The sequence below is a fragment of the Procambarus clarkii genome, chromosome 6 (genome assembly GCF_040958095.1).
Source record: "Procambarus clarkii isolate CNS0578487 chromosome 6, FALCON_Pclarkii_2.0, whole genome shotgun sequence".
NCBI classification, from domain to species: Eukaryota; Metazoa; Arthropoda; class Malacostraca; order Decapoda; family Cambaridae; genus Procambarus; species Procambarus clarkii.
Window position 1 is genome coordinate 23,614,732 of NC_091155.1, and position 11,331 is coordinate 23,626,062.

At 45.0% G+C, this 11,331-nt stretch overlaps 1 protein-coding gene across 1 annotated transcript; it reads left to right on the forward strand.

Annotated features, from left to right (window-relative positions):
- Positions 1 to 9,697: 9,697 nt before the first annotated feature.
- LOC138355576 (uncharacterized) lies at positions 9,698 to 10,561 on the forward strand. The gene has a single exon (XM_069310885.1). The coding sequence runs from the start codon at positions 9,698 to 9,700 to the stop codon at positions 10,559 to 10,561; it is 864 nt and encodes a 287-aa protein (XP_069166986.1).
- Positions 10,562 to 11,331: the final 770 nt, after the last annotated feature.

Sequence of the window (11,331 nt, forward strand, 5' to 3'; positions counted from 1 at the left end):
TCTCATTGCCATTCGATACTCGACATTGGTGTTTACACGCCGCAGACGCCAGCGCGACCAGCGCCTCCGAGAAGCGTTTACTTATTACTAATTAACCCCGATATGGATACCTTATGGTTGGCTGAGGTTTAGTGCCTTTGTCTCTCTCTGCCTCCTCAAGGCTTCCCTTCAATATTTCGACAACACTTTACCGTGCTAACTTGAGACCTTAAAAACCTTGGGGGGTGAAAGAAGATCAATGGCCAATATCACAATATCAACTCATCAATGTTTCCTTTCGTTTCCTTGCGATATCCTAAGAAAATGCCACAATTTTCACTTGAAACGGATAGCACAAAGAGATAACAAAATTATGGTTCCTTTCGTTATTGGGGAGTGTAGCTCAATGATAACTTTGTTTATAAATCTCATTTTTGTCCTTTTATCTGGCTTAATAAATATGGGACGAATTTTTGTTTTAAGAATATTCATATTGTGAGGAAAGTCAAGTTTAGATCCAAATTCTATCTACAGATTTGATGAGTAAAAAGGACACCTGGAAGTCTCCCCCCCCCCCCCTGTATGTTAAAGACTCGCTTATCTCCACAGAATTCTTAAAGATTCTTAAAGAATGTTGATCATCAAAAATCAAAGTTATACAACAAAAATTACACATTTTCCTCATAAACTCTCTATTGCCCGAAACGTTATGCGTACTAGTATTAGGCTTTAGGTATTGTACACATAATACACATAAGGGGCATAACTGGCAAACCCCTCACAGTGTTCAAGAGAGAACTGGATAAGCACCTCCAAAGGATACCTGATCAACCAGGCTGTGACTCATACGTCAGGCTGCGAGCAGCCGCGTCTAACAGCCTGGTTGATCAGTCCAGCAACCAGGAGGCCTGGTCGACGACCGGGCCGCGGGGACACTAAGCCCCGGAAGCACCTCAAGGTAGGTAGGTTGTATGTACTATCTCTATCTTTAAATCCATCATTATGTACGTAACTCAATGTATGTTACTTTACCTGAATAAAACAATCTAAATCTATAGACGGAACATCCGAAGAATTCGCTGAGCAAGTTAGAAATATTGAGACATGCCTAGAACACCTAGTACCGAATATTTCCCTCGTAAGAGACTTCAGCCTTTCAAGCTTCAGACTGAAAATGAAACAAAATAACCTATTAGAAAACCCGTCAATAAGTAGCTTAGATCATCAAGACCACACCAGGCAGTTACCGAGGCTTTGTGGCATTGAATGCGAGCATACTTGGAGCATACTTGGAGCATACCTGTAGCATACTTGTAGCATACTTGGAGCATACCTGGAGCATACCTGTAGCATACCTGGAGCATACTTGGAGCATACCTGGAGCATACCTGGAGCATACTTGGAGCATAACTGGGGAGATTTCAAGAGTTGTTATACTCCTCGAGCCTGGGGGCTCGACTTGTGATACAAGCGCATACAAAATCTGAATAAAATGGGTTTCTTCTCCTTTTTAAGAGAGAAGAAAGGGATCTAAGAGAGAATACAGAAGACCGTACAGGAGAAACAAGGTTACATAAACACCCCCAACAAAGGAAAGTAAACCTTACCAGAGAAATCACGGATAAAGTCAAAGCTGAAATTCATAGACGAAAGAAGAAATACACAAAGAATAGAAAGTCATCCAAGCAAGAAAAAAATTTCTTTACATATGCAAATAACAAATACAAAAACAAATGCAAATACAGGACCCTTACAGGAAGAGGTAGGTAGGTACACTGATGACTATACACAAAATTAGAGAAATCCTGAAAGAACAGCATGAATTCACGGAGGTAGTGTGGTTAGAGACAGCGCCGCTGGGGTAGCAGGAATCTGAACTGAAAGACGCGGGAGCCACAAAGATCAATCCCCCGAGGTGCCATACTTCCAGCGGGGAAAATATTAACAAGCCACGTTAATTCACCTCCCCCATCACCATCACCCCCCACCCCCCCCCCTCCACACTTACAATACACCCTAATACACCAATACAATATACCCCCCACACTCACAATACACCCTAACCCACCCACACACCAATTCAGTACACCCCCCACCCACCCCCATACTCATAATACACCCTAATCCACCTATACAGTACACCCCCACACCCACCCCACACAATACACCACCCACTGCACCCGCCACCAACTCCCACATCCTCACATTAAATCTCCATTATGGTGCCCGGCGCCACACCCCTTACCCCCAACACCACACACCACACGAGACAGCCTAATTTCAAATAAGCACTATATTGCACACACCTACAAGCATAGATGTACAATATGAAAAAATGTCTTATTAGGATGATTAGGGGTATAACGCAAGGCCTCTCGTGAGGATGGGCGTGGCGGGTATGGGCGTGGCACTACAAATTCTCTCTGCCCACGCCCACCACTACAAACATTGGCATAATTAACATGCAAGGGAGACATTGTTATCACACTATCTAAGGTGTGAGGTAGCATACAATATTGTACACCGGACTCCCACCGTAAGGCTTTTATATGGCCAGGATACTCTAAGGGTTCTAGGCTAATGCGTTTCTGTCTTAGGTGGTTCAGTACTAGGGCAATACTAGCAGGCTTCTAACCTCTACAACACTTCCAAATGGCTCCTGGGGTTGGATTGCGTGTAGCTGCATTCAACAGTCTGGTCGAGCAGACCGTCAACTGGGAGGCCTGTCAGCAGTGGGCTGTGGAGACTATGTGACTTGGGACCATCTCAAGGCCTCATTGCCGCGGTAAAACTGTTGCGACGTAGACATCCTGATGCTTCCCGCATATTGAGAACACTGCTGGCTGTAACCGAGCCCCGCTGCTAAACTCCGGCGTCCACACGCTTTACCGGATCCACCAACGTCACCCAATCAAATTCTTTGTCAAATAAAGAGCACAGTATATATACAAGGAAATCACGAACGTGATGTATCCACGAGGAAATCCTTCGAGCAGGATGAGGATGAATCCAGCGTCCTGAGTGACTAAGAAAATACATTGAGGCCAAAGGGACAATTATCAATGCCTGCTAAACTCTCGTTTCCCTTCAGACACCTTGATGATACCTGGTTGATGGGGTTCTGGGAGTTCTTCTACTCCCCAAGCCGGGCCCGAGGCCAGGCTTGACTTGTGAGAGTTTGGTCCACCAGGCTGTTGCTTGGAGCGGCTGGCCCGCAGGCCCACATACCCACCACAGCCCGGTTGGTCCGGCACTCCTTGGAGGAATAACAATGAATATACTATGGCATCAGAAAATGGAGAAACGACGACGTTTTGGTCAGTCCTGGACTATTATGAAGTCTAAATTAAGGTCATTATATCTTCAGCCACGTTATTGTGACTCGGCGTCTAAATATAGTAAATATATACTTAATATATACGTATATACCTAATATATACGCTGTGTAGAATCAGAGAAAGAGACTTGCCTGTAAGTAGTAATGTGGTCCTAACTTAGTTCATTAACTTGATAAGTGTAAATTTAATTAGAGTTTATGAAGCATAATAAAGTAAATCTTGTAAGGTGGTGACAAATCATCACGTGGATATAATTATACTTTCAGTTCAGCAACAGTTCCTTAGGCATCTAATACCACCAGTGTTGTGTCTGGTCGTTCACGGTACACAGCCAACGATACTGTACCAGTGTTGTGTCTAGTCGTTCACGGTACACAGCCAACGATACTGTACCAGTGTTGTGTCTAGTCGTTCACGGTACACAGCCAACGATACTGTACCAGTGTTGTGTCTGGTCGTTCACGGTACACAGCCAACGATACTGTACCAGTGTTGTGTCTGGTCGTTCACGGTACACAGGTAACGATATTGTACCAGTGTTGTGTCTGGTCGTTCACGGTACACAGGTAACGATATTGTACCAGTGTTGTGTCTGGTCGTTCACGGTACACAGGTAACGATATTGTACCAGTGTTGTGTCTGGTCGTTCACGGTACACAGCCAACGATATTGTACCAGTGTTGTGTCTGGTCGTTCACGGTACACAGGTAACGATATTGTACCAGTGTTGTGTCTGGTCGTTCACGGTACACAGGCAACGATACTGTACCAGCGTTGTGTCTGGTCGTTCACGGTACACAGGTAACGATACTGTACCAGTGTTGTGTCTGGTCGTTCACGGTACACAGGCAACGATACTGTACCTGGCAATTACCTGTAGTAAGCGCGTCGCTGGTATCTCTTTCTCCACAAAAGAGGTTCATCAATCAAGCTGTCTTCATTGTAGTCTATACTTATTAATTTAACGGTTTTTAGTCTCCAACCCTGAGTTTCAATAAAGGTTTAAAAAAATCAGGTGTGTTTAAAAGAGAAGGGATAACGTAAGGGGGGGTTATCTTGAGATGATTTCGGGGCTTTAGTGTCCCCGCGGCCCGGTCCTCGACCAGGCCTCCACCCCCAGGAAACAGCCCGTGACAGCTGACTAACACCCAGGTACCTATTTTACTGCTAGGTAACAGGGGCATAGGGTGAAAGAAACTCTGCCCATTGTTTCTCGCCGGCTCCCGGGATCGAACCCGGGACCACAGGATCACAAGTCCAGTGTGCTGTCCGCTCGGCCGACCGGCTCCCTTATGGGGTGGGTTCATGCTTTTCTTAAGCCTTAGACCCGACTCCTTCGAGAAGCACACTAAGGAATGCCCTCTCTGGATAAGCTTCTCAAACTCACTTGCTCTTAAAGCAATAATTAGTATATGATTGGATCTCGTTCTCATCCTCGGTATATAGTTGAAATTGTTTAATATCTTATACAATTTGGTACGCATCTGCTTCTTCTTCTTCTTGTTTTAGATTCAGCTACTGGGAACAAAAAGTTGCAAGTAGCACGGGCTATGGTGAGCCCGTAGTGGACTTACCTGGCACAGGAGGGGGGGAGGGGCGGCAACTGTGTTGTACGATTGTGTTAAATATTTAGTAATGTTTTGCTGAATTTTAGTCCTAAGGACAGTTTATCACGAGATGTTTTCAATTCTATATTTATATTTTTACCATTATTACCTTTAGTGTAGAAATTAAATGCATTGAACATAATTTCACGTTTAATATTTTCGTTTTAGCTCGTTTTTCGTTTCGTTTACGTGAATTAAGGATTGTACTTCAATGAGTTTGTCATCCGAGTTTACTGTAACGAATATTGTAATGACGCTGGTTATGAATTGCTCATGAAGGTTAAGCCGAGAGAATAACCGGTTCGAGTAGGCTCCGTTATCTGTTACGTAGATGTGAATCTGTCTCATAAGAATAAAGGAAACAACTGCAGAAGGTTCATGGGCTCATACCAAGTTTACTTCATTTATTATGCACCCCATACCCATCTTGTGGGCGGTAGTGGAAAGGGTTACAGAGGCACATAATGGGCTCAGGGGACTGAACCCCACAATTCATTTAGCTAAGCAAGTTACAATCTTGATGAGCTAGTTACAAAATTCAGTATAAGTCGTCACATCAACAATGGGTTCGAGATCGACCACAAGTACAGTTTCTAAATGAAGCAACTGACATATGTGGAGAGCTAGTGTCACAATTGATGTGTTTCATACCAAGGCGCTACTATTTACAGTCAAAGGAACAGAGTGGTAGACTGTTGGAACATGTTAAGTGAGGTGGTGGTGGTGGTCAAAACCGTCAGTAGTTTCAAAGCGTTATATGGCAAAGAGTACTGGGAAGACGGGACACCACGAGCGTAGCTCTCATCCTGTAACTTACTCTTAGGTACGCACACACGCATGCATGCGGAAACACACACACCAACCACACACACACACACACCAACCACACACACTAACCTGGTTGACTAAGATGTATTACTATACGAAAGTACTTAAGGAAATTCCTGTTTCAATTCTTCCTCCGTGGTCTGACACTGTCATATATTATATATATATATATATATATATATATATATATATATATAATATATATATATATATATATATATATATATATATATATATATATATATATATATATATATATATATATAACTTCTTCCAGGACTGAGAAGATTGGAGTACGAGGAAATATTACTGCATATGATAAGAGATGAAAAAGAGGAGACACGATTGCAATGTATACGATCCAAAATTGCGTCGCTAAATTAGGTAAGGACGAAATGTTAGGCAGATGTAACAGAAGAACGAGTGGCCATGAATGGAAGCCAGGACGCATATGAAGTTTGTAGAGAAACGTTTATCTCCAGAGTAGCTGGTAGATAGAATGAGCTACAGGAGGAGGAAGAGGTTTAATGTAGATACTCTCAGATACAATTGAAACGAGCGAGCCAAAAGAGCAGAGGTTCGGGCTTGCAGGCACAATTATGTGAATATATAGAGTCCTAGAGTATGAAGCTCTGATGAGGATGTCCCACCTCAACCCGTTCTCGCACCTATACCTATAATTGGTTAAGTAATAATTGTAATTACGAAGCAAGAAGATGCTTATCTTAACATACTAAGAAGGTTAGGTAAGGTCGGCGTTTTCTATGAAGCTTTTCAAGGTAAACTGAAATATTCACAATAAATTATTATGTCACATATGCACGTATTTAATAAGTCAATATTGACTTAAAGAAATTGCGAGAACGGGTTGCCCACCTCAACAAGCCCATAAGCTAACTTGAACAGGTATGCAGGTTAGCAACGAGGCTCCTCGCAGACCTAAGTGGGACAGTATGCGAAGAAGGGCTCAAGGATCCAAGCACACTAGAAAGAGATACAGGCTGGGGGGAAAATGGCAGGGCTGAAAAAAGAGGGAAGGTTTACAATGAATACTAATAGGCCTACCTACCTTGAGGTGATTCCGAGGCTCAACGACCCCGCGGCCCGGTCATCGACCAGGCCTCCTTGTCGCTGGACTGGTCAACAAGGCTGTCGGACGCGGCTGTTCGCAGCCTGACGTATGAGTCACAGCCTGGTTGACCTGGTATCCTTTGGAGGTGCTTATCGAGTTCTCTCTTGAACACTGTGAGCGGTCGGCCAGTTATATCCCTTATGTGTAGTGGAAGCGTGTTGAACAGTCTCGGGCCTCTGATGTTAACAGAGTTCTCTCTCAGAGTACCTGTTGCACCTCTGCTTTTCAATAGGGGTATTCTGCACATCCTGTCATGCCTCTTGGTCTCATGTGATGTTATTTCTGTGTGCAGGTTTGGGACCAGCCCCTCTGCTATTTTCCACGTGTAAATTATTATGTATCTCTCTCGCTTGCGCTCAAGAGAATACAGATTTAAGCTCTTTAGTCGATACCAATAGTTGAGATGTTTTACTGAGTGGATTCTAGCAGTAAATTATCTCTGCACGCTCTCCAGGCCAGTAATCTCTCCAGTTTTGAAAGGGGCTGTTCTTTAAATGTTCTTTAAATGTAAGGTCTTCCGACTGACCTAGAGGCTAGTGGTGGAAATTTAGGCACAAATGAGTCCAAACAGGTGAGTACACACGCACAAAACCGATCTCTTACACAAAAATAACTAAATATTAGCCAACCGTGCAAGACAGTCATTACATTATCAACCGGCGGATGGAAAAGCGGGGCCCAAGAGATGAAGCTAGGTTCTGCAGGAGTAAATAGGTAAGTACACATACACAGACATGCCTTCACACACTAATAATAAAAAATTAACTGTAGTAAGTGCAGAAAAGCCAAGTTCACAGGAATAAGGGGATGGTACAAATGGGTTAAAAAAATTACTATAAAAAGTAGAAAGAGACACAAGAGGCTGCCAAGAATTTGAATGAGGAGGAGGAGAGGTAATTTGAAAACTACATAGAATACCAAGTGAAGATCCCACGCAGAATATCTGCAGCCCCAGCAGAACCATGATACAGGAACAAAGTGATGAAACCTAGGCTTAGTAGGCAGACATTCACAGAGAAACAAAGTATGGGAGGAACTTAACAGACAATTGCAGGAGGCCTTCACAATAGAGCAAGATGTCTCAAATGAGAGAGAGGGGAAGAGGGTGTTGTCGAGCCAAGTGACACTGGACGATAATGAGATTACCAGAGACGAAGTAAAGAAGCACTTGCTGAAATTGGATAAAACAAAGACCGTGGGACCAGCCAAGATCTCATCTTAGAGTACTCTGTAGAGTACTCTGTAGAGTACTTTGTAGAGTAGTAGTTAGTGCACTCGAGGCGAGTGTACTTGCTTGCGAGGTGCAAGTGAGAACCTGGAGTCGAATTCAGGGTAGTTGTTGTTGTTGTTTAAGATTCGCTACTCAGAACAATAAGTTCCAGTAGCACGGGCTATGGTGAGCCCGTTTCTGGGTAGGAAGGACAATCTTTTTATAGTTCCCACTCTCCCCAGGCGGCTAGTTTATTGTGCACCCCATACTCATCCTGTGAGAGGTAGTTTATTGTGCACCCCATACTCATCCTGTGAGCGGTAGTTTATTGTGCACCCCATACTCATCCTGTGAGAGGTAGTTTATTGTGCACCCCATACTCATCCTGTGAGCGGTAGTTTATTGTGCACCCTATACTCATCCTGTGAGAGGTAGTTTATTGTGCACCCCATACTCATCCTGTGAGCGGTAGTTTATTGTGCACCCCATACTCATCCTGTGAGCGGTAGTTTATTGTGCACCCCATACTCATCCTGTGAGCGGTAGTTTATTGTGCACCCCATACTCATCCTGTGAGCGGTAGTTTATTGTGCATCCCATACTCATCCTGTGAGCGGTAGTTTATTGTGCACCCCATACTCATCCTGTGAGCGGTAGTTTATTGTGCACCCCATACTCATCCTGTGAGAGGTAGTTTATTGTGCACCCGATACTCATCCTGTGAGAGGTAGTTTATTGTGCACCCCATACTCATCCTGTGAGCGGTAGTTTATTGTGCACCCGATATTCATCCTGTGAGCGGTAGTTTATTGTGCACCCTATACTCATCCTGTGAGAGGTAGTTTATTGTGCACCCCATACTCATCCTGTGAGCGGTAGTTTATTGTGCACCCCATACTCATCCTGTGAGAGGTAGTTTATTGTGCACCCCATACTCATCCTGTGAGAGGTAGTTTATTGTGCACCCCATACTCATCCTGTGAGCGGTAGTTTATTGTGCACCCTATACTCATCCTGTGAGCGGTAGTTTATTGTGCACCCCATACTCATCCTGAGCGGTAGTTTATTGTGCACCCTATACTCATCCTGTGAGCGGTAGTTTATTGTGCACCCCATACTCATCCTGTGAGCAATAGACGGCTATATCACAGTGAATGGTATGTCTGAGAAGATAAAAACCACCTAAGGGGGAATAAACTTATCATTGTTTTGCCGATAACAACATATGAGAATAAAGATGGGAGGCGGGACCTGAAGAATGTATACAAAGCCCTTGCTTGACAAGCTGCAAGAATGGTGTGACAAGTGCTTGCTTGACAAGCGGCAAGAATGGTGTGACAAGTGCTTGCTTGACAAGCGGCAAGAATGGTGTGACAAGTGCTTGCTTGACAAGCGGCAAGAATGGTGTGACAAGTGCTTGCCGAGTTCAACGGGTTTATGAGGGAAAAAATGACTACTTTTTGTTTACTATTTTAAGTCTTAATATCTTAAGCCCCACATCCTTTGAGGCTCATAAGAGACAAAGATGTAGTGTCCAAGCACGAGACAAAGATGCAGTGTCCAAGCACGAGACAAAGATGCAGCGTCCAAGCACGAGACAAAGATGCAGCGTCCAAGCACGAGACAAAGATGCAGCGTCCAAGCACGAGACAAAGATGCAGCGTCCAAGCACGAGACAAAGATGCAGTGTCCAAGCACGAGACAAAGATGCAGCGTCCAAGCACGAGACAAAGATGCAGTGTCCAAGCACGAGACAAAGATGCAGCATCCAAGCACGAGACAAAGATGCAGCGTCCAAGCACGAGACAAAGATGCAGCATCCAAGCACGAGACAAAGATGCAGTGTCCAAGCACGAGACAAAGATGCAGTGTCCAAGCACGAGACAAAGATGCAGCATCCAAGCACGAGACAAAGATGCAGCATCCAAGCACGAGACAAAGATGCAGCGTCGAAGCACGAGACAAAGATGCAGCGTCCAAGCACGAGACAAAGATGCAGTGTCCAAGCACGAGACAAAGATGCAGTGTCCAAGCACGAGACAAAGATGCAGCATCCAAGCACGAGACAAAGATGCAGCATCCAAGCACGAGACAAAGATGCAGCATCCAAGCACGAGACAAAGATGCAGCATCCAAGCACGAGACAAAGATGCAGCATCCAAGCACGAGACAAAGATGCAGCATCCAAGCACGAGACAAAGATGCAGCGTCCAAGCACGAGACAAAGATGCAGCGTCCAAGCACGAGACAAAGATACAGTGTCCAAGCACGATACAAAGATGCAGTGTCCAAGCACGAGACAAAGATGCAGCGTCCAAGGACGAGACAAAGATGTAGCGTCCAAGCACGAGACAAAGATGCAGCGTCCAAGCACGAGACAAAGATGCAGCGTCCAAGCACGAGACAAAGATGCAGTGTCCAAGCACGAGACAAAGATGCAGCATCCAAGCACGAGACAAAGAAGTAACATTCAGGTGTTAGACAAAAGTTTTGCGTGCAGGAAGAAGACAAGATGCAAAACGCAGGAAGGAAACATGGCAGGAAATCTTCAGGTAGGAGACAGGATGCAATGTGCAGGCGAGTCCGGGTATTTCGGAGGAGGACACTAGACGTTGATGAAGCAGGACGGTAAACATACTGGCTTGCAGCAGGCAGGCAAGAGGCAGGACTGCAGCATGCAGGCAGGCAAGAGTCAAGCCTGGAACAGGCAGGCAGGCAAGAGGCAGGACTGCAACAGGCAAGCAAGAGGCAGGACTGCAGCAGGCAAGCAAGAGGCAGGACTGCAGCAGGCAAGCAAGAGGCAGGACTGCAGCAGACATGTGGGAAATACAATGTAGGCAAGCAGAAACCGGAATATTGCAACTAATTAAGAGGCCTGTATATATTAGATAGGTAAGGGATAGGAATGCAGCAGTCGTGCAAGAAACACTCATGCAACAGGAAGGCCAAACAGGAATGCAGGAGGCAGGCAAACTATACCAAACCGGCAGTATCCCGAGAGGCATAATGGAGCAGGCAGCACGCAGAAAGCACGGAACAGGCAGAATTCAGCAGGGAGTAGATATAACCCAACAGGGAGCAGACAAAAGCCAGCAGGAAGCAGGCAGAGGCAGGCAGGTGGAAGCAGGAACAAGCAGGATGTAGTAGAGAGCAGCCAGCAGGAAATATGCAGGAGACAGCAGCAGCAGCGGCATGCAGGAGACAGCAACAGCAGCAGCAGTATCAAGCAGCAAGAGC